Source organism: Fundulus heteroclitus, chromosome 21 (genome assembly GCF_011125445.2).
Source record: "Fundulus heteroclitus isolate FHET01 chromosome 21, MU-UCD_Fhet_4.1, whole genome shotgun sequence".
NCBI lineage: Eukaryota > Metazoa > Chordata > Actinopteri > Cyprinodontiformes > Fundulidae > Fundulus > Fundulus heteroclitus.
In genome coordinates this window covers 6467349-6492302 of record NC_046381.1, presented here as the reverse complement: position 1 = coordinate 6492302, position 24954 = coordinate 6467349, and the positions used below count along the sequence as shown (strand labels likewise).

The following is a 24954-nucleotide window of genomic DNA, read 5'->3' as shown; positions in this document are numbered from 1 at the left end:
GTAAAACATTTTAAAAACCCTTTTTTATAGCAGTATGTTGGAAGGGTGTGAATCCTTCTTCAAATTCCAGGGTTTTATTTTTTATCATCGTTTGGTCACTGTTTTAGGTTAAAAACTAAATTGTGATGTTTTTTCGCGTTAAAGTCGCAACGGTACCGGAAAAGAAGGCCAGAACCCTTAAAATGCAACTCATGCATATTCTCAGTTATGACTCTTAAACATGTGGCATTTTGGAAGAAATTTATTGGCACAGTTCTAGCAGCAAAGCGTCCCTGTTCGTTTCCGACATTCGTCTCATAACGGAGAACATCTTTCTCTCTCATGCAAGAGAAACTTGAACTTTGACAAACGCAAAAAAATGTCAATTTTGAGTCTGAGCTCAGCTGAAATGATTGTCAGCGCAACTGCGTAAAGTGCATCTGCACAGAACACATAGACATCAACACTTTGGTTACTTGTTCCTGCTCGTTTGCTACATTCTCTGTGATCTCCTTCGATGAAATGTGTCTATAAATAGAGATTGCATGATATGGCCTACAACTGATGTTGAATTTAAAGTAAAATACACATGAATAGGCTTAAAAAGCTAACGCGACTTTACTCAGTGCTCAGTGTCGTTACAATGCTAATTATATTGGGGAAGATGTCACCTAAGTGAAATACTGTATATTTCCGCCTTTTTACAGATAAATATGTTAAATACATTCTGCTGAAGAATTTTCAAAGATCTGCCGCCACTGAGCGGGGTTTTAAAAAAAAAGACGCACGCCTGCCGGATCAGCGACTGTCGGGTGTCAGTAGAAAGCCGGGTTTGTGTGCTCGATGATGCAGCGGCGGCAGTGGCGCCGGACGAAGCGCAGGGCTTCGGGTGACACCTCGCAGTCCTGCACGTTGAGCAGCTGCAGCTCGCAGCAGTTTGCCGCCAGCGCTTTGAGTCCCCTGCCCGTCACGCTCTCGCACGCTCGGAGGCTCACCCGCCTCAGGCCTTGGCAGTACATGGCCAGCTGCTCCAGCCCGCTGTCCGACACCAGCGGGCACTTGCCCACGTCCAGAGACTTCAGTTTGGGGCAACTCCTGGCCAGGTGGCCCAGACCGTGATCCGTCAGCCCCTCGCAGCCCCTCGCGTTCAGGTAGCGCAGCCTGGGGCAGTAGCGGGCCACGTAGCGGACGCCCACGTCCGTGATTCGGGTGCAGTGGGCCACGCTCAGGTAGCGCAGGCAGCCCTCCAGGCGCGCCACCTCCCGCAGGCCAAAGTCCCCCACCAGGCGGCAGTCGCTGAGGCTCAGCTCCCTTATGGAGGGGCAGTGGAGGGACAAGTGGCGCAGGGCCTCGTCTGTGAGTCTGCTGCAGCGGCGCAGGTACAGGTGAGTGAGGCGAGGGCAGTGGGAGGCGATCGTTCGCAGGCCCTCGTCCTCGAGCGAAAAGCAGTCAGTCATGTCCAGGAAGTGGATGGAGATCTGCTGGCCGTGCAGGGGGGACAGCTGGAGCGAGGCCTCCTGGGTGAGGCTGATGCAGGTCACCTTAGAGCAACCTGGTCAGAAAAAAAAAATGTTTAGATGAATTAGACTGGCAGTGGAAATTTTTACTCTAAGTCAAGAGAGGTTTTAACACAAAACATGCCTGGACATTCTTTTTTTTTTTTTTTTTACCAATCTCTATAATCTGATTGAATCTGACTTTGTAAAGTGCCTTGAGATAACATGTTTAATGATTTGGCACTATATAAATAAAATTTAATTGATCTTGTCTCATTAAAAAGAATTATACATTCCCACCACTTTAAATGTCAAAGGGAGTTCCGCAAGGATCTATTTTCCCCACCAGGTTATTTGGTAATTTCATAAATCCCTGTGACAAGGATATACATAAAATAAATTAAATTAAACAAAAAAGAGGTAAACAGAATTGCAGAATCAGAAAATAAATACATAATGATAGATCTATTTAAAATAAATAAATTAATCCACAAAAAAATAAGCACCGGAATAATCAAAGATTTATAAAAAGCAATTATATGTTGATTATAGCCATTTTTTGGCCCCCACCTTAAATAAAACTGGGTAATATTTGTTTTAAGTAAATGCAAAAAAAAAAAATTAAATTGGTTCAAAACCAAAAAACTAAACTAAAAAAAACCAATCACTTTCAGTTTATTTTAATAAATCACAAAACATATATTCAGCTATCTACCTAAAATTTAGAATCAGATCATGATAATCTCCCAATGGACTAACTTGCTTATATGAATTTAGCTCGACAGCAATTTCAGGGGAAAGAAAAACCTATATGTCACATGATGTAAAAAAAAAAAAAAATGCATCTATGAAAAAAAAAATCTAATATGTCTGCTGCACATAAGAAAAATAGTGACCCAAGCATCACTAAAATGTTTCTTTGGACCACCAACAGCTTGTACCGTACAGCACATGTTACTGAACAGGTTGCTACTGTCATGATTTGGGTTTTTTCTTTGTTTATTTTGTATTTTTCTGGACTTGAATCAGCCACTATCCAATCAGCTCAGTCGCCTGCACCTGCTGCCATTTTTCATCTGTTCAGTCTGGTTCTGACTGCCTGCCTCAGCTGCCTCTACTCATCCTCACAATAAACCTTTTTAAAACGTAACTCTGTGTCCGGCTGAGTGTCGGGTTCACCAGCGTCATTCCTTACAGCTACAATATTTTATTGCTCAAAACAGTAAAGAAAACAAAACATCGCCACTGTTGTGTAATAGATGATTGAGGAGGCATTCCAACATCCGAGTTCTACTTAACTACAAAGCGCGATGGTGGAAGCATTATGGTTTGTGGCTGTCACACTGTAAAGACTGGATGTGTTGCCGCCTCTAAATAAAACATGACACGCTACTGAACACTGGTCATTAAAATTACCTTGCAGCCATTAAATCAGCATTTGATGTGAGGACAATGCTTACTGAGTGAGTTTGGTCGAGCCATTGATGTTTTGGAGGCAGCTTAGTGGCCAACATCGGTACTGCACTTTAAATACAGCTGATGGTCACAGCTAAAAGCACGATGAACGTAGGAGAGGACTCAAAATGTAATGTCTGTGTTAGTCTGTGCGCGCAATGAGGAAATATCATGGTTTAATTAATTTTTCTTTAATAAATGTGTGTTTTATTGGTGTTGTAATGTAAAAAAAAAAATCTTTTAGATCCCATAAACTAGGGCGAACTTGTTTAGCTGATGAAGTAAATAAATGCCATTTCTTTTTCTAACAAATCAAAAGCTCTTTGCCTGTGCTTGCTTTTGCCCATTACTGTATGTGACTTGGGTTTAATTTTCACAGGCTTTCAGCTGCAGCTTTTCCCGAGCACACACCCTCAGTGGTGACGCAGTGGAGTGAACCCAAACTCTGATGCCGATTTTGTTCCAAAGACTTTTCTAGCTCGGTTCATTCCCGAAAGCACGAGCGGGGGAGTTGAAAAAGACCTTGATCTTTGCAGATAGCCACTTGATCCACCGCAGAATAAATTAGACTGATGTTTGGAAGTTATTTTAGGACAGAACGGGGGTCTGTGGGTTTTGTTACGGACCTCCTGCACTCAAACTGAGCCAGGAGGGAATCTCATAAAGGCTGCTGAGGATAAAGATGGAATCATCACAGCAACCAAAATTACTGTCTGAGGGTTTCGCCCCATGAGGGCGCCAGAGAATTTGGTGTTTTTGGTTGTATTTCAACAGAGGGCTTTCATATTTAAAACAACTGCACAGTCAGTAGGGGAATACATCCCTAGTTTGAGTCTTTGCCATTTAAATGATTTTGTTTCTTCAAACCAGCGTCACCCAGTTTCTTAGTGCTTGCTTGCGTTGTCCCCTACTAGTGGCACAAACACTCCTCTGCCACCAGAGTCCGCTGCAAGTCAATGCTATTCGCGTCACTTCCTTAATGAAAGCAGCAGACTCCTCGCTCCTCTTACTCACGTTGAAGTAGCCTCTGCTTTCAGTCAAAGAACGCCTTTCTTCTCCCCCTGGGGAACGGCAGGTTGGCAGAGCTGCTCCTGTACTTCTAATGGTTTCACCAGCTTTACAAGAAATAACCGAGGAGCAGCGACCGGAGAGAAATCCACACACTCACACACACATGTGTACAACACGGGGTAGCATTCGCTTCTTAATTTAACCCGAATGAGATCCGGGTCAGTTCTCTCCCTTAACCAATCCTGCATAAATTCTGTGCCCATGTGTTGCCATTTTGGCCCTTCTTGCTTCCCTTTTGTGCCAAGGAACAAAGCAGTTCATACCCTCGCACTTAACTATTGCACATCCGTTAATTTATGTTATGTAATTATGGAGACACCTGCTAATAAAGGGGCTAAAATCTACTATATAACAACACTTGGTTATGACGCTCTGCAGACTTGGCCCTGCACAACATTTTCATTAATTTTGGGCCAGTTGACGGATGAGAGGTCGTGGCCGTTCAAACTTTTCAGCTACATGAGCTCTCCTTCGTTCAGATCGCTTCGAAGAGCTTTGCCGGATTGTTGGTCAAGACAATCTTCAGTGAGTGAGTGTTTTCATTAAACCTGAATGTTGACACCGTTGGTTTGTTTATTCATGTAGGAACAAACCCCTATTACAATCTTATTCAGGTTTATGATTAGAGTTTAATTTGGAAGTCCCGAAATCTTCACCTAATCAATAAATCAGGCTCCACCCGCAAGCTAATTAACGATGAACTGTAGCTTCGGTGCTTCCCTTCTGATCTTTCTTTGATTCTGTGGAGTATATAAACCAAACCCTGACAATTTGGGCAGCCTATTTAAGCTGCGAACATCTGCTTCATTCTACATTTCATATGCTGCTGCCGGCATCTTCTGGTTCAGTTCTCCTCAACCCCTCTACCGCCCCTTATGAGGGGGGTGTCCCCTTCGTCGTTTTCATAATCCTTTCTCAGTGCGGTCCAAGGACTGGAACCACTCCCCGATGGTGTAGTCCAACGACCAGCGCCAGAACTGACAGCCTGTCTGCCTCAGAGGGGCCTTGCAGCCGATTCAAGCTGCTGTTTGTGCCAAAGTTTCCCCACCAGCCATGCTGCTCAGGGTGATACATGTGCAGAGATCCAGCTGGTTCAACGATTGGTTGGGACAGCTCAACTCTGACCAAATTAAGGAGTTCAGTCCCTGCGCTATTGATGATGGTTCTGGATTCGGATCCAGAACCATCATAGCACATGCCGGCCAGTTCAGAGTCACCTCAGGCAAAAGTTGAACCTCATTGTCTGGCCACAGACACCTTTGAGTCCCCGCCATTCTGACGGTTTATTTAGCGGCGGTAACTTTTTAAGCAGGGAGTGTTTGTGCCAATGAGCAGGTTGTTGAGTTTCAAAGAACACACTGCCCACTAGTGGCGTGGCTGGGAATTTACTTACCTTTCTACTACTGCGACAGTTAAAATGTTGTTGTGTGGGTGTATTAAAAGAGAAACTGAAAAACAATCGCATTTTTGAGGGAAGGTCTTAGTTTGAAGTTAGCAATAAGAAGTCTAGATTATATTACTAGATTGATTACCTGTGCTTTATTTCTCTTTTACACTGCAAAAACGGCACTAAAATGAGTAAAACTGTCTTGAAATGACTGCATTTGTTTTTGATTTGAGCAGGTATATGAGATTATTTGCCAATCGAATTAGTACTTTTAACCCCTATAATAAGATAATTAGATATACTGACCTTTCAATAAGATGATGGAGATGAGTTGTTCCTATTTTAAGAGCAAATATCTTATTCCATTGGCAGATAATCTTGTTTACTTGATCAAATCAAGGACAAATACGCTAATTTCAAGAAGATTTTACTTCCTTTCAGTTCCCTTTTTGCAGTGTAATCTTTAGTTGCACTAAATTCTAACCTTGAGACATACAGGGGTCTTCTGATTTTTCTCTTGACATGCTGATCAAACTTAAATGACTACATGTGCCCTCCTGCCAAAAGATTTATATCTGTGTCACATAATTCCACATTTCCCTTAATGATTAGAGATCACTTTTACAAAGTGAGAGGGAAACAGTCCCAGAACTGGCACAATTTTACATATGTTCAATAAACAAAAAAGTTAGGTATGAAACAACCAAGAATGAAACTTTATGGTAGTAGCGGTAAAGGGGCAAAATGACCAAACCCCCATGATTTCTATGTCCCCTGGTGTTCTTCTCACCTGAGAGGTCCAGGTGTTCCAGGCTGGGGCAGCGGGACACCACCTCAAACACAGCATCGTTCGAGATGTTATAACATCCGGCAACCTCCAGGCGTCGCAACTCCGGGCAACACTGGGCCAGAATGTGCAGCCCGCGGTCGGTGAGCCTCTTGCAGCCATTGACCACCACCGTCTCCAAAGTCAGGCACACGTTGGGCGTGTCCTGGCACAGCCTGTGGGTCAGGACCCGGATGGCGCGGTCGGCGTGCAGCAGCTCCCCCGTGAGCCGGATGGTGCTCCACAGCCGGGGGTCCCACGCCAGGTTGTACCAGCGGCGGCACACGCGCGCACATCGGCAGAGCTGGTTGGTCGGGAGGTGGGAGAAGATCTGCAGGAGGGTGTGGTCGGGGAGCAGGTTGATGGGGGCGTAGTGGTGGGTTTTGGACTGCCTGGAGCGAGTGTGGACGCCGGGCTGCGGGTGAATCACGGCCACCGTTTCAGTGTGGGCAGAGGAGGAGGACGAGGAGTTCGTTTCGTGGCCATTGCTTGAAAGGGCGGGTGAGGAGAGGGAGGAGGACTTGGACGGCAAGATCAGACCTGGGCTTGGGGTGCTTAGTGTTCTGGTGCTGCTCTCCAAACCTGACAAGAAAAAAAAAAAGGCAGAGAATATATAGACATCACTTAGAGAAGAACATTGAAGGCTCAAAAGGCCTTTCCATGACAATCACCTTCACAACCTACTGTTTTCGTCCATTGATACAAAATACCGATTGGCAATTTAGGGTTCAGAGTTTTGGTCATTAGGGTGGTGGTGGTGATGGGGGGGGGGTATTTGGAATCAGATTTATTCTGGTGTTTCGGAAAGCCCAAATTACCTTCACACATGCTACATATTTTCTACTCCTGTTGAAAGTGAAAAGAAATATAGATATATAGTAGATTTTATGTGGTACTAAACTAGTGAATAGCTATGAAGGGGGAAAAGGGACGTTCATAGAAACAAAAAATGTGCAATGACATTCAGTCAACCCATCAATATTTTGTATAACCTTATTACTCTGCTGTCACAGCTGCAGTCTTTAGGCCGTGTCTCTACCAGATGTACACATCTTGAGATTTTCAGGTCTTGCCCTTGTTTCTTATTAGGATTTTTGACCGGGCCCTCTGAACACTGGAGTACGCTTAGGCTTCATGTCTGGAGTTGATATCCTGCTGGAAGGTTAATCTTCACCAGAGTCTGTTGGAGCCTCTAACAGGCCCAGTGTTGCTTTACCAATCTTTAAACTCTGGACTAACTGATGGAGACATGGAATACTCCTAAACGTGGGACACCAGGATTCAAATCTTTTTGCAAAAAAGCTTTAGACATTATACTTTTTTTTTTCTTTCAGATAAACTGGTTTTCCAAAGACTGACCAGTCAGTGTAAGCTTAGCCGTATGAGCTATTTTAATGTACATACATTAGACATGAGGAACAAGAAAGCATCGATAACCACGTGATGATGATAATATACAACATCGACCAATAAAGATATCAGGATAGTTTATTAAATCTGGACCATTTACATGCCAAATTACTTTATCTTGCAATTCTAGTGGATTTAGTAACATGTAAAATCCACCTGGAGTAATGCATAAAGTCAATTTTATCAAAAGCAGACCATGTCTCATGCTGTATTTAAACAAATGAACACGTACAAAGCATCTACCAGAAAAAGATTTATATGAATCACATTGAAAGACACAATCTTCCATCTAAGCATCGAGTAAATGTGTTCAAAAGTTGAAAAAAAACAGAGGTAGTCTGGTTTCAAACGTCTTAATGGTGCAAGAGGCGACAAAACATTTGAGTTACAAAAGTTCAATTTACAACCCATTTTTCAGAGCCAAATGAAAAACATCTGACCAACCCAAATGGTCAGAGTTTATCTCTGTAGAGACGAGGTGCGAAGAACCCACAGGCAAGAGGAATAGTCGCTGCAACCAAACCTGTTTGTGCTTTACTGTGTGTTTACTTTCATAAATGATTAATAAAAGGCTTCAAGACTTTCAGTAACCAAATGCAACTGCCAGAAGGCAGAACCATGAAATTAGAGTTATAAAAATAAAAAAAAAAACATATACTTGTCATTGCAACTTTGTGCATTCCAGTTAAATGTGCCCTCGGCCTTTACCCTGTTTCTTTTTAGGGAGCGGTGAGCTGCTAGTGTGCATTGCCTGGGGAGTATTTGGGGGCTAAGGGTCTTGCTCAAGGACCCAGAGTAGCAATCTGCAGGATTCAAACTGGACAATTATCCTTCCGCTTATTGCAGGACGCAAATGCCTCCGCTCGCCCTGGTTATGGATGGAGCCAAATCTTGCAGTCAATCACTTGGGACTCATGTTTTGTGGACTCATGGTTTAGGAATTAAAGGTCAAAATTTGTCGACCTCGAGAAAAGCATCCACAATTGGCGAATAGTTCCAAATATTTTATCTAAGTACCGGTGAAGGCTCTGGACTTTGGTTCCAAGGAAAGTCTCAGTTTTATTTACTGCAGAATGACTTTTAGCGGAGAAGAAGTGGTAAAAATGATTTGGGCCTTGGAAGCCTAAATGATAAACCTCGACAATCTCATCTCCTCCATTGTCCTTTACAGCTGCAGTGAAAGTCTCTGATTAGTGCTAGCCATGTCTTTTACCAATTAATGTCCCTACAGGAGTACAAGAAAATACACGTTAACCTTAATGCCAAAAAAAACGCTGCCTGGAAACCACACAAAAATATATCTTCATGTCTCATTTTTATCTGACAGAAAACAATTTAAACGGACATCGCTCAGGTAGAAAACAGAAGACTGTCGACTTATCGCTAAGAAACCCCCTTAGATTATTTAAAATATTTAAAAAGATGACTGAAATGAAACGATACTGCTGTTTTTGTTTCTGTTGTTTTTTCACACGTCCTATCTGGCAATGTAGCGTTAAGAATTGCTGTCTTCATGCCAACGAGACCCGAACAGATTTACTTTCACAATTGGGACGTTACTGCTTTCGCTATAGTGCTCTGCTTGATATGTATGCAAAGGCCTTTATTAGATATTATTTTGGGATTATTTCAAGTACACAGAAACGAGAAGGTAAAAGAGAAAGAAAAGGAAGAGAAAAAAATGACAAAGTCAAAGATGGAGGAGAGGAAAAAGAGGGAGCAATCAGCGGGGTCCGAGGCCAGAGACAAGCACCGGGAGTCAACCGACCACCCTGGAGCTTCCCGTAGGCCCCAGTGCCAGACCTACCAGACACCCAAGACCCAGGGACACCCCCCCCCCCATCACCCCCCACACATCAGCCTAACAGGATAAATACGTACAATGGACCTCCACCCCCACTAAATGATGGAGCCACTCAAAGGAGCCAAGAGAGATCGATCTGAACTGGATGCAGATGCTGTCTCAAGGCTAATATGATCCAACAAAAGATCTCTATACTGATTAATAATCAGAATATTTTTACTCTTCTAATCCATGAGGATAGTTTTCTTGGCGACGCACAGGGCAGTAAAAGCCATGCAGACTGTTTTTTTTTTTTTTTCCTAAAGTACTATCATCCAATTTACCCAGCAAGCAAACTGAGGGGGAAGGTGAAATATTACATTTCAGACACGTTGACAAGTCTTCACATATCTGGCCCCAGAGCCTCTGAACAGGCGTACATAACCACAGTGCATGAATATAATTGGCAGGATTATTGCCTGTGCCCTGTGAACAGATATTAGATTGTGCAAAACCCATCCTGAATTATCTTTGACCGGTATAGTGTACTCTGTGAAGGATTTTGTATTGTATTAGTTGCAAATTTGTGTTTCTAGTTATTTTAACATATCTGAGACCAGGGGTTTTGATCAAAGCTGACTGATAAATCCAGCTCCCATTTAACAATAGAAAGAAATATTGAATCATCTAGTTTAGACAGTGTCCTGTATAATTTAGACAATTTAGGGGGTTTTAGATCAAGGAACTCCAATACATTTGATGGCATTTATAAACCACCTTTTAATGAGCCTAAATTCATTTTTTATTATAGATTTGTTGATATTCCAAGAATTTATCTTTCGTCAATACCATGTTGTACATTTAGTCTATTAAATGAGATAATCACAGTTCCTTCAAATTGTATTGTAGTCTATTTACTAAGAAGCAGTGGTAAGGTTTTGGCAGATCTAGTCCTCATCTTTAGTCTTCTGGCGCATTTTTAACCTAATACGAGGGGGTTTATCTTTCCAAAGAAATCTAGAGATGGAGGAGTCCAGTTTCTGTTTTTTTTTACTTGCCTGTGTCCGTCACCCTCTTATAATTCCCTAAAGATCTAGATAATTTAACAGTTTGTTTCATTTGTGAAAACTGAACAAAAAAATGATGACTCCACTTGATTACATATGCCCTCAAATTACCTGTAATGAAAAAAATATGACAGAAGACAAAAATCCTTCACACAGTATGAGCTTTACTTCCGTAAAAGCAAAAACTGAATTATTCAAGCAAGAGAGACCAGACCATCACACTGCCACCACAATGTTTTGACTTTTGATTTTTTTTCTTTTTCTGAAACGCTGTTTTAGTTGTATGTAAGATGTAAAAGGACCAATATCTTTCCAGAAAGATACACTTTTGTCTCATTAGTCTGCAGAAATTGTTTCCGGAGTTCTTTTGGGACCATGGAGCAAATGTGAGACAGGTCAGCTGTTGTCTTTGCCATTTTTGCCGAGCGGCCTTCCTCTTGTTAAATCCTGACCCCTGACCTTAAGTGAGGCAAGTGAGGCGTGCAGTGGGTTTAGATGTTATTTTTGGGTTCCTATGTGACCTCCTGGATGACTCACTGATGTGTCATTTTGGTAGGCCAACCACTCCTGATAAGGTCCAACACTGTTTTGTTTTTTTTCTTTTTTTGGATAATCACGGTCATTGTGGTTCACTGGAGTCATAAAAGCCTAAGAAATAGCTTTGGGATCCTTTACAGGCAGAAAGATGTCAGTTATGTTGCTTTCTTATCTGTTCTTGGATTTCCTCTAGCTCCAGGTTTGACATGTTGCTTTTTTAGGGGAATCTTTTAGCCTGCTTCATGATGTCAACTAGGTTTTAATTAAGTTATTTCTTGAGGCCCTGGATAACAAATATTAAATAATCTTTGCATTATGGCCACAGCTTGTGTTTGCGGAGACCTTTCCAATAGCTACACCATCAGGACTTTTCTCTTAACAAATCCAAACTCATCCAGGCCACAAATAACACATGAATAAAAAATGGTGGTGTGCCACAGCACAGTGGCGGGTGGCTCTCCTAAACGCGTATATATTTGTGAGTATGGTTCTGTGTGTTTTTGTGGTCATTTCTGCTGACTCGTCAGTATCAGGCAGCGTTGGCACACAACCGCATGGACTTAATAAATATAAGATTAGCTCTAAATAGAAAAATCAGCAATGCCTTTCTCCAGACCCACAACATTCCACATGATATTTTCAGAGCAGCCGGGTCCTTGCGGGTCACACTCTGACTGGTTCGATGGACGCAGGCACCAGCCGGGCTGCAGGGCAGGCCTAAATATCAAGCTGAGGCGGAACCAGGACAAACCCACCAATTCCAAGCCTTTTTCCCCTCAAATGCCAGGTCTGTCAACCAAAAAACTAAGATCCATTGTGAAGACAATGACCCAAGGCAGGTGTGACAGGAATTACATCATCTCAACAACCATACAGGAAACAGGTTTACCTCAGCGATCACAACAGAGTATGTCAGTGGCTGAGGAGCTTACCAATGTTTATGCCTGCTTTAAGAAAAATAACATGTCACTATTCCTAAGTGCACACTCTTTAATGAGGAACGGATGCTGCAATACATTGACTCAATGCAATCCACTGGGTTTCCTCAGGGAGAAAAGTTTTGAACCAATCTGTCTTTGGTTGAATTTAATTGACTTTGTAAAGTGCCTTGAGATGGAATGTGTTGTGAATTGGTGCTATGTAAATAAAATTGAACTGAATTGAATTAATACACCAGTGATCACACTCCAACAACATAAAGGTGCTCAGGGCAGTGAACCCTAGGAAGGCTACAGCCCCCCAATGGAGTACATAGAAAGGTACTCAGGGACTCATGAACTCTACGTAATCTTTACCATCATCTTTAATCTATTTCCTGTCCACAGACTCTTTTTGTCTCAAATCAACAGTCATAATTCCTGATCCCAAAAGATCATCCAAAAACACTATAGCTGGCTCCAGACCAATGATCCTCGCCCCACTGGACATGAAGTGACAGGAAAACTAGTGCTAAAACACATCAAATTAAGCCTTGCTTCCTTGTTTGACCTGAACCAAATTGCATTCAGATGCAACTGAGCTATATAAGATGCTATCTCAATCACTCTTCACATAGCTCTAAACCATCTGGAATGTAGAAATATTCATGTCAGGATGTTGTTTGCGGATTTCAGATCCCCTTTCAATACTGCCCTCCCTGACCTCCTAACCAAACAACTGCTGGGACTACCCTCAACCATCTGCAGATGGCTAAAGAACTTTCTGATAGATTAACCTCAATCTGTCAGGATCCGCTCCCACTTCTCCCCCCTCAGCGGTCTCAACACTGGCGTCCCACAGGGCTGTGTGCTGAGCCCCTCCTTTACTCATTATACTCTCACAACTGTTTTCCAGCATGTACAGGAAATCATATTACTAAGCTTGCAGATGAATGGGACCCATTTCTCAAAGGAGATGAATCTGACTGGGTGTCTCTTACTGAACACCAGAAAAACCAAAATGCATTTTAATAGATGTTAGAAAAGACAGCACAAACCTTCCACACCTTTACATCAATGGACAGTATGTGGAGAGAGTTAGGTTATTTAAACTCTTGGGAATTCACCCCAGTAACAATATCACCTGGTATAAAAAGTTATACAGTGATCACAAAGGCCCAGCATCGCCGACACTGCCTGAGGATCCTTAGAAGAAGCATCCTGAGTGGTGATGAGCTGCTGGGGTCCTTTTAAAGAACCACTATTGAGATTATTTTAACATATTACACAAGTTTCTGGGACACTTGATGTTCTGCTGCTGACAAAACAGCTCCCCAGAGAATCCCAAAGACTGCTGAAAGCATCACTAGCTGTTTTCCCTCCTCCGTTACAGACATTGCTAACAGCCGTACTCTGTCCAGAACCAACAACATCTTAGCCCCGCTCACCATCTGTTTGAACTGCTACCTTCTTGGAGGCGTTTCAGATCTATTAAATCAAAAACGCCATGGTTCAATTACACTTTCTTTCTCACTGCAGCAAGGCTCCTTAACAAACATTAACATGTCCCCATCGCATGTGATGTAAAGCTAATAAACAGATTTTACTTTCTAGTGTAAAGTATTTTAAGTGGTCGGTATGACAAGGAAGGCCATACATAAAAATCACTTGATTTTATTTTTTTCTATTATTTGTTTTCGGATCCCATTTTACATGATTACTGATCAATCGGTGTATGCCTGGTACTCCTTTTACAGTAACTTTTGTATACAGTACAGCATGTGATGTAGTCCTTTTACTCGCTTTTACTGATCTACTGGACATTATAGCAGAGGTACCCCTAATTTCATTATACTGTTTGGTACATTGACAATAAAGTCAATTATTCATTCATTAACATCACATCATCAATTGTGACAATTGATAACATTTCTATACCTTTAAAATAAACTAAAAATACATGGTGTCCCTTTAAAGGACAGCCAAGAGGAAGCTCCCCTGTTTTAAGATGATGAAATTAAGTCTTCACACTTTCTGCGTTGGAAACAACCCACTTTCACATTGCTGGTGGGAAACGAGGTTAAACAAGCAAATCACACCAGTAGCGGTTATCTTTAATGACGTAGAGTTTCCGTGGATTGCATTATCATGTTTTGGGATGTCTGAAGGGAAACACATGTCACATTTATCTGCTAGGCGTTTGCTGGAGCGCTCCCAGGGTCTCTTCATCAGACAAACCGAGCGGCTTCAAACCTCCGCTGCTGGAGCTGCCGATGTGTGGTCAGCCCTGTGTAAAGGATGAGGTCTTCCCAGCCTGGAAGATATGCACCGGTTGCCCATAGACGCAGCAGGAAGGATCCCATCACTGTGCCATGAGACGACAGAAGCCTTTGTCGGGGCTAAGCGTCCAACCTGACCCCCTAGATTTGTTTCTACTAAGCTGGAGCACTGACCAAACTCCTCTCGTGCATCTTGATATTCATCACTAACAGCCATCATTTCAACAGGTCATAAACGTGATGTCACTTACAGATGTCCAACCTTCAGTTTCCAGGCGTTTTGGCAGCAAGAGTGAGGTGATTAATCTTCTTGTTGCATGAGATAATCACAGGATGAGATGACGAGCGTACGCTGGAATTATTATTTTTCTCTAGAAACCCATCTTCAGAAAGGATTTGCGGAGTAACGACAGAAAAAGATTCTAATGGCAACTTTGAAGAAATAAGAATATGTTACGTCAGTGTTGGGAAAATGTGTTTCATTGTAGGAGGTGGAAGATAAAAACAAGCGACGTCCAAACCAATGTCATAAAAGCTTTCTGATCCAAGAAAAAAATAAAGAAAAGGAACTCACTTGTGGGGTCCAAACATACATTTTCAGTCAATTAATGCTTCCTCCATATAGCTATGGAGTGCAATCATGCTCCAAACCTGTCCACAACCTATTAGATGACAAAATTGCTAGAAATGTGGAAAATGTTCCTTAGTAAGAAGGCCATTATAACGATGCCACTCCAATAACACGATGCCCCAACACGCTCAATGCTCTTTGCATCTGGATACAGCTATGGACTTGAAGATTACATCTTACTAGCATGATGCTACCACTAGATGCACTAGCCTGGCTAGCCAGACTGACTTAAGCCATTAACACGGCATATCAGTCTGGAAAGCCGCTGATTTCAAAGACGGGACTAACAAGGTCAACGGAAAAAGAGTAGACCCAATCAGATAACTACGGATGGGACGCAAACTCCAATCAACACCCTCTGTTTTAGCTCTTAGAGCAGCCAGTTGTTGAACAAAACAGTGTTAAATAATTGAACTAATTTCATTGTTGATTTTGACACTAATATGAGTAAGATTAGAGTACGTTTTACACTAATTTGGAGTGGGAGCAAATTTGATCAGAACCAGAGTTATATTCAACTCTGTAAGTGTTAATGTGACACCAGAAACAGAGAAGTCGATAGACGGAGCTAAATACAGAGCAGTCCTTGAAGAAAACATGTTAGAGGCGGAAAAAGGGTTGAAGAGCCAGAGGTTCACCTTCCAGTGGGACATGACCTCAAACACACACGTAGAACTACAATTAAAGGGTTTAGATTAAAGCATTTATGTGTCTTTAAATGACACAAAGTGCACATCTATATAGTTTAGAATCTGTGGCAAGAGTTGAAAACTGATGCTCAGAGATGCTCACCGTCCAAGCTGACTGAATTTAAACTGTTGTGACCACTACTAAAAAAATGGGCAAAATCATCCTTATCTTTTGCACTACAAATTCCCATTAGAATATATTGAAGCTTATGGTGGTAATGCAATAAGCTGTGAAAAGGTAATTTAACACTCCCACATTCATCCAAGATCCACATTGTGTCTGACTATCCTTTTACGTGAAAATGAATAAAACTGGGATGAAATCATCATTTAAAAACAGCTTTATGCATTCACTCTGGTTTTCTCGATCTGAGACATCTAACTGTAACAAAAAGGCAAATAAGCAAAGAGCCCCTAAGTGACCAGGCGCTCATCTTATCTGCTGTATTACAGCGATACTGTTCAGATAAATGTATGAATTTGGACCAGCAGTCAGCTGTTTACACACTGACTGTATGGCATATATGAGAAATGTGCCCCATTATGCCCGTCACGGTGATCCGTGAGCCGGGTCTGACAGCTGGGCGGCGGCTCCGCCCTCCCAGCCGTCCTGCAGATCTCTATTCCAGACCGGAGTCTGAGTCGGCCTCCTGGCTCTCTGCTCTGATGACATCCCCAGACTCGGGAGCATGTCGCCTGATTCAAGGCTGTGCTAAAAAGAAAACCATTCCCGTGCTGTTGCACCCTGACTTGCATCCAAATTCAGGTGAAAACAAGGACTGGAAATTGGAAATTTGCAGCAAAGCTTAAACTAGTTTCAGTGTAATGCATCCCCTCTCTTATGGGTGGTCTGTTCAATTTTCCTGAGGCACTTTAGCTTTTTTTGGCGAATCCACATTTATAACAACAAATAATTGTTTGAGCTTCATTCAGAAGAGATTGATAGCTTTGGGTCATGATAAAACATTCCTCCATTGTGAATTTCTCACAGCTGTTCAGTTATAACCTGACATTTATGACATGGTGGCTTTTGTATGTCATTTCAAAATGCGAATAGGTTTTTTTTTTCATTATTATTATTATTATTATTATTGCACCACGTTTGTGAAGTCATGACCAAGAGGCACAGGCTGCGGAAAAAGAAACACTGTCGAAATTGGGGGGGGGAATTCTGATAGTTTTTAAGGTTAACAGAAATTAGAAGCAGGTCTAATTTCAATCAACAATATTAAAAATAGATTAAAGAAAAACATCGGATCAAACCGACATCGGGTCATTAGCTTTTGATAAATGAGGCATGGCTTTGTTGTTCTGGTCCAAGGTGAAGTAATGCGGCGGATTTGCGCGGGCCAAACCTCTGCAGCTGACTAAAGAGTGACATCCAGTTGGTGTGATCACATGTGCGGCCGATAAAAGGAGGGTTTCAGCTTTTTGTAGATTTCCAGGGACGCTAATACAACCAACCCACTCTGAGATACATCAGATGAGTAAAGTTGGCTTCCCTGTTGCTTGGATGCTCCAGGTCTGGGACTCTTAATGCTGTTCTGGTTGCTGGTACCTTTCGTTTATAATGAAAAGGTTCCATTTTATAATTTATAAAATGTCAGTTTATAATTTACAAATCCCTTTTACGTCTCACTCGCTGGCGCAATGGAAACACAAATACAACGATAACAAATAAAAAAGTAACAGACCACACAGGAAGACCAGAGAGTGATTGAACGCTGAAATTAAATGAAAATGTGGCTCAACAAATTATTAGTTTAATGATGCATACACTTATTCAACCTGTTCAGCTCAGTTTTCTTGTCTTCGATGTTTTTCCCTCTAATGGATTTATTTATTTTGCAGCTGACTTGTACAACACAGTATATGTGGCATTATACATTGAGGGTGGAAAGTGGAAAAGTTGCATATTTCATGTTTAAACCTGACATTTAAACATGAGGGTTGACTTCTAGCAGTGGTAAAAAAAAAAAAAAGGTTGTCAGCACCACTTCTAAAATCATCCATGCCATTGTGTTTGCTTGGCTCCCACTGTATTAGAAATGTTTCCACATCTAAAATATTTTCTCAAGTATTGATATTGAGGGGGGCTGCAAGGTGGCACTGTTGCCTTGACCTGGGGTCTCTTTGCATTGAGTTTGCATGTTCTTCCTGTGCACACCTGGGTTCTCTCCAGGTCCAAAAACATGACTGTTAGGTCTCCCAGTTACTCTTGAGGTTATATTATTTTTTTTAAATGTCTTTAAGAGGAGCAAGTCTTCACTTCCCCCTGGTTTGTCTCTCAGCTGGGCGGGGCAACACGCTCTCAGAGAAAACCAAAGTCATTGGGAGGGCAGTGCTTTAAAGCGTTACGTTTGATGCTATTTCATCTTTTGATTGACTTTGGATTCGTTTAGTTGCATTATCTGTACTTATTTATTGGGTACCATGAACTGTTTTAGTGTTAGATTTGTGTAATTATTGTTCATTTCACAGTTTCTTCCTGTGAAGGACTCAGGGCAGCCTGAGGATAAAAGGCAGCTAATTACTTTTTAGTGTAAGGGTGTTGGTGAACATATGACCTCCAGTTCACCAATAAATCCACCTCAAACTTCCTTTTATTACCAAGCCATTAGCTGCTGCTGGTTTAAACTGACAGCCTTCCAGTCATAAACCTACAGCCACAGCTACAAACTTTGAAAAAAACTTGAAAAAAATAATGTTCCTCCTGCTTCATGGTCATAGTTGAGCGTTACTTAGCCTTTGTTTATTAAATAAATCCTTATAAAACACATTGAAGTTGTGGAATTAAGATGACCAAATGTAGAAAGGATTAAGATTCATGAGTATTTTTACAAGACAATGTAAGATTATATTTTCTTAATCAAAATCTACACAAAAAACATGTGTTGTTAAGGTTGCAAAATCCTAAAAAAAAAAACATTTTCCGATTTCTCATCTCGAGAAACGGAAAAATGATCAAGAATAAAAGACGTAAATCCAGCAAATTAAGCATTCGCTCCAAATTCTTCAGCATCAAAGGATAAACTTTCTTCAAACTTCCAGTTGCTGCAAAACAGTCTCTGAACGAGTTAACCACGAGTGTCATGTTTTATATCTGCGTATCATTATCCAAACAAATACCATGCAGCTGTTGAACTCTTTTCATTTTTTTTTTTCTTCTTTTTTTGCAAGTGCAGCTGGTGGACGACTCAGCTTGGTCTCGGAAATCAGAGGAGAACAGTGGAACATCTGGTCTTTACCCTGGATGCAGAACAACGGAGCTCTGGTGAAGTGAAAGAAAATCTCATGCGCTCTGAATGCATACACAGCCACAGCAAGGCATACTTGACTGAAGTCATTCGCCGCTAATGCTCGATCTGTGCCGACGCACGGCAGTGCCGCAGCAGGATCTCATTAACGTCGACTTAGCCCTGCTCCTGGGCCGCATCTGGATGGTGCTTTCCTACTCGACGCTTAATGTAAATCAATCAGTGGAATCGCTAAAGAGCCAAGAGGCCTCAGATGTTCTGAGCGATGCGGTTTTAATGATAAAAAAAAACTAAATATTTTTAAAAAAAGGAGCATAAAAAGCAGCTATGAGGCATGGGGCTAAGGCCTTTTTAGGGAGAGAATGGGCAAGAGGGGAGATGAATTGGCGGAGGAGCCTGCAGACTTTAGCAGAGACGGAGACAAGTGCACAGGCAGGGTCAGTGCAGACGTTGGTCATAAACCAAAGCCGGGGGGGATTGTACTCAGGATCTTTCAGCGCTTCAAGGCTCTGCTAAGACCCCGTCTGGAGCTACAGGGATCATTACTGTTGCATCTGGCAGAAGGGACCTATCTATTACCTCAGTGCCGTTAGCCCCCGTGACATGCTCCGGGCTCTGCAAGGCCCTCCTGAGGTCCTCCGAGGCTAGGAATGCGAAGGAATCAGGGATGCTCGAGATCGAGGCCAAAGCGAGAAACCACAAAGGGTCAGAGAGCAGAAAGCAACAGGCGTTGGAGCGTAACAAAGCCGAACGCACAATCGGTTCATCGGCGCTGGACGGTCCCGTGCTGCAGTTTTGTTTAAAACCAAACATCTGAGAGAAAACAGCGGGGACGAAAAACATCTGGGTCGGTCTCGGGTTTTATTGAATACATGGAAGCAGATATTAGTGTACGGTGTGGCGGCTCGGCTATCAGCGCCGCAGGAAGAGCTGACGTCACCGGCCCGACCTGGAAAACAATAGGACTCGCCGGTTCCTTCACAATGTGCACACTTGGACAGGAAATAAGACTCTTTCTCACTGCAAAGCCCCCCCCTATTGCTATTTTACTTCGAGGCAGCGGCTATTCTCACAGTCTCAACATGCTGCGCCCAAGCAGATTTGCAGAAACCGCATTTTTTTTTTTTGTTTCCACAGTACAACTTGTTTCCAACTACTTGAGTTCTTTAAAAGTCTCCATACTCTGCTTTCGCCCCTTCTTCATAAATCCTGCCTGTCCACCACACGTTTCCAGGACACATATGGAAGAAGCAAGTCATTTTGCATCATACCAAAAAAAAAAAGAGAAAAAAAAAAGAAATGAGCTGGTTTTTGGAGAAATCATGTCCCTCCTGAAAGTTTGTTCAAATGGGATGCCAAACATGAGGCTTGACGAAGTTAATGGGAGCGAAGGATCGCGACGTGGCTCTCTGTGCAGTTCATTCATGTCGGCCCGAGTTGCGTGACGAGGTTTGGAGCGAAGAGTGAAAGTGGTGTTGAATGATGAAGGATGGAAATGTGGCTACATATGGCACCCAGAAGAAACTCCTCACCAAGCAGGAATGGAAAAAAAAAAGGGGGGTGTGGGGGCCCGAATGTTTGATTTGGTGATGATGAGGAACAAATGCTGTGATCTTACGTGGTTTTAAAGCAACAGAAAATGGGGGAGGGGGGAAAGGCCGAACTTTTGTGGTTCTAAACTTCTGACAAAGAGGATTCACTTTAAACGAGGGTTATTGTGGTCCTCGTTTTAGCTCTGTATCTAATCCTGGAACTCCTTTACAACAGATTTGTGTTTCTCTGAGTGCTTTCTCATCTTATACTGGCCCTTTATGCAACCGTACCCTATACTTGTGAGCTGTTTTGCCTGTACACCTGTAGGCAGTCCAGTCCTATTTGACAAGCTATAGTCAGCTCTTCACAAAATCTGGCACAAACATGACATCTGTAGCTGAAACTTTAGAGTTCTTAAAAAGATATTTGAGAAGAATGGCACACGTCTCAATAAATAAGCGCACACATAGTGATGAAACTTGAATCCTAGCAAAAAGAAAACACAACCTCTATTAGTTCTTGGGATATACATCTTAGATAATAATACAACCTACTGGGTCTGTACCGGGTTCTAAAAATACATTAATAGCTATTCAATGGCACTGCCTACAATGTATCACATACACACTTTTCACTTCTAAACAGATGTACTGGTGAATTATTTTTTTTTACGGTATGTAAACGGGCATGAGAAGGGAGAGGGCTCTGAGCAAATAGGGGTGTGAATCACCAGCTATTTCACAACACCATGTCAGATTGATTTGTGTGGAAGACGATACGACATTCGCCAATATCGCAAAGTCTGTTACGATTTCCGATCGATATGATGCAATATCATCTGCCCGTCTGACACTATAGATTACATTAATATTAACTCACTAACCCCCCCCCCCCCCCCCCCCCACCACCACACACACACACACACACACACACACAAAAATTATTGGACCATTTTATTTCTAAACAGGCATTTAAATCAAAAACAGCATTTTTTTTAATACATATAATATAATATATAATACATACAATTGCAACTGTGTTTACTCTGATCTGCTACTCTTGATGTTTCTTTACAGCTAACTTTAGATTAAACAGGTTTGCTCTTTGCTCTTCTGCTTTTGTGTGTGTGTGTGTATATGTATATATATATATATATATATATATATATATATATATATATATATATATATATATATATATATATATACTGTATATATGACTACTTGTTATATTTAGTCTCATCCCTTGTGATTTACAAAATAAAGGTTTATCTCAAAAAATGACAATATGGATCCATAATTTCACTTTGCATTGATGTGATTGGATCGTTCAACATTTAATAGACATATAAATGTGGATCGATGTATTTCTACACCCGTACCAGGAGAATGCACCACTATATCTAATAGAGTTTGGAGTTACCATGGTTTCTTGTATATATAAATAATGAGAGAAGTAACAACTAACAGGATTAAGAACAGACCTTAACTTCGTGGCCTCGCTCTGTTGCCGTACTTCTACCAACAGACGTGACTAAAATTTCTGACCGTCAAAAAGCCTTATTTGCTCAAGCTGTCATCAGGTAGTTTTTAGGTTGTTTTTCTCAAAGAAAGTGAGCAAAGAAAATTTGCGGGCAGGCAAGAAAAAGTGTGAGGTCAAAAATTCGAACAAGAGTACAAAGTATGAAGCATATTACAGGGTTTCTAGCGAAATAAAGAACAATTTGTTACAGAACACAGCTGGGTCTTTTGTCCCAAACGTGTCCTTATAATTAGCCATGCTTGCATTAGTTTGGTGTGGGTTGCTTTATATAGCATAATTTAACAAAAAGCTTTAAAACTGTCTGTGTCCTCTTCTGGATTAGAGCATTATGCACCATGTATGACAACCCAAGCATTTGAGTTGTGTATCAAACTGTGTCCTTTCTATTGAAAGACCAATCTGGTATTGTAACAATATTCATGTGTCCGTGTTTATTCCTTAACTTGTCACTATGCGAAACACAAAACCATCCAACACTCCCTTTGGAATCGTAAAAACTCTTTCTCATTTTTGTGCCGTTGCCACTGCGACCACGGCTGACACTTCCAAGCTTACGTAATGACACGCACCGCAAAAAAAAAAAAAAAAATGAGCCGAGGAGAGTCTGATGTGTTGGTTCAGCTGGTCCATAACTGTGGTCACCCTGCCACTTAAAAGTCCCAGAGACCCAGGTGGATTACATCAAAAACACAGCGACCCGCGCCAGAATCTTACAGGAAGCAACGCCAGGTGGTGTCTCTGCCAAAGCCTGTCAGGCGTGCTCCGGTAGAGACCTCGAGCAACGTCAGAAAATAAAATAAAATGGAAACACACGGGCCAGCACTCCCTCCCTGTCCAAAAGAGACGATGGGAAGACTGAGCAGTAATCAGCGAAGAGTTATGAGACAGAAAGATCTGCTCTCTGTGCCGGTGTCCCTCTCCTTCCCACTTTCTTTTTTTTTTTTAGTTTTTTTGGAAATCTGCTTGCAATTGTTTTTCTTTTCTTCACCCCCACCCCTCGCTCTTGTTCTGAGCTTCTTCTTTTTTTTTTTTGCTTCGATTTCCTGTCTCTGCACACGAAAGAAAGAAGGAGTGAGGACGATGGAGAAAACGTGAGGAGAGCTGCTGCGAATGTTTTTCTCTACGTTCTCTGCATGGAACAAGTCCCCAAAGGCGAAACCTTTACGTTTACGAGGCAACGTCGGCGTCTTGTCAAGAGAAATTCCCTGAAGGGGCAAATAAATTAACCATTTCTAAGTATATATATATATATATATATATATATATATATATATATATATATATATATATATATATATATATATATATTAAAACATCAGGCCCATTAAAAAAATTACAATTTCAATTAACAATTTCAATTTTGACCTTGTGGGCAACGTCGGCGTCTTGTCAAGAGAAATTCCCTGAAGGGGCAAATAAATTAACCATTTCTAAGTATATATATATATATATATATATATATATATATATATATATATATATATATATATATATTAAAACATCAGGCCCATTAAAAAAATTACAATTTCAATTAACAATTTAAATTTTTACCTTGTGGGGATTAGATAAAATCCCCATAGGGTCAAAAGTATATATATATATATATATATATATATATATATATATATATATATATATATATATATATATATATATATATATAAAATAAATTCAAAGTAACCCATGTTAGTATTTGTCCAATGAGGTGAGAAGTTCAAACACCCCCCCCCCCCCATAAAAAAGCAGAGGCATCCACATTTAAACAAGCCTCTCTGTTTGGATGCAAACATAACAGAGATCTGGTGGAGCAGCAGGCCAACTCCGGTTAAAGAAAACAACTCAAATCTTCTCTGCAGAGTAAAACAAAAAAAAAAGAAAAAAAATACAGGAAAAATGTCCCGGTGCCGATGACACGCGTGTAAACATGTCTCCGAAAAGGAGTATTTCAGTGTTGGCGCAGCAAAAGTCAACAGTGAAACACTATATATCTGGCTGCGCAAACACCGGTAAACAGTGCGTCGGTTCGCCAGGGCAGTTTCTGGATAAAGTGTGACGGATCTGCTGCTCCTGGAAGGTCGGAGAAATGCAACATGTGGTAAGATGGGAGTTTTCATAGCAGGGATGTTTAGACTGCATTTCTGACCTTTAGCACATCACCGTGGGGGTATGAGGAGGCTTTATTTTCACACACACTTCACACTGAAGCATGAGCCTGTCACTTATAATATTTATGGGATTTTTATGTTATTTTTAACAGACCAGAAACCCCTCACTGATCATGAGAAACTCTATTAATGCCAGTTTGGATGATTTGTAGATGTTTTTTGTTTTTATTCACAGTGTTCCTTCATAATTAGAGGAAACTAGGGCGGCACCACACGGGGGCCACTGAAAATCTTTGGGTTGCACACCGGAACCAAAAAGCCAGAAGAGCATTACATTACATTTCACACTGCAAGAACAGAACTAAAAATAAGTAATAATTTCTTGAAATTAGTGCATTTGTCCTTCATTTGAGCAGGTAAATAAGATTATCTGCCAATAGAATGAGTATTTTGACCCCTATAATAAGATAATTAGATATACTGCACTTGAAATAAGATGATGGAGATGGGTTGTTCCTATTTTAAGTGCATAAATCTTATTCCGTTGGCAGATCATCTTATTTACCTGCTCTAATCAAGGATAAATGCACTCATTTCAAGAAAATTGTAGTTACTTTTAGTTCCGTTTTTACAGTGCATTTAATTCTGCTGTTGTCACACAGAAGGGTGGGGCGATGCTTTAAAACCACAACATGAACATAACCGGCAAAGGCGTACATAAACCTCTGACCCACACGTATGGTTCCTGCAGGAAGTTGGTGCCCCTATCAGAGTAGAAATTATTGCTTATGCAACAATGTTTTCAGTGGCTTTCAAGAGTTTCAGAACATTTAGCGAAATTTAAGTCTTTTTGCCATTTGTGGAAATAAGAGAAAAGATTTATTTGTAGCTCCTATAACTCAAACCCACTCAGAGCCGCATAAGCGAACTAAGCACTGGGTCAGGGCCCCAAGGCCACTAGGGGGCCCCCAAGAGCAATCAAAAAAAGTA

General features: G+C 41.4%; 1 protein-coding gene across 1 annotated transcript in view; it reads right to left on the bottom strand.

The window, feature by feature from the left end:
• Positions 1-223: 223 nt before the first annotated feature.
• The window catches only part of si:dkey-192l18.9 (F-box/LRR-repeat protein 7), a 43989-nt gene continuing 19258 nt past the window's right edge, over positions 224-24954 (bottom strand). Inside the window, exons 3-4 of the mRNA XM_012854207.3 lie at positions 6179-6796; positions 224-1531 (exon numbers count right to left, since the gene is read on the bottom strand). Of these exons, the coding sequence (XP_012709661.1) occupies positions 795-1531; positions 6179-6796 (1355 nt within the window). The 3' untranslated portion in view covers positions 224-794. The remainder of the gene's footprint in view (positions 1532-6178; positions 6797-24954) is intronic.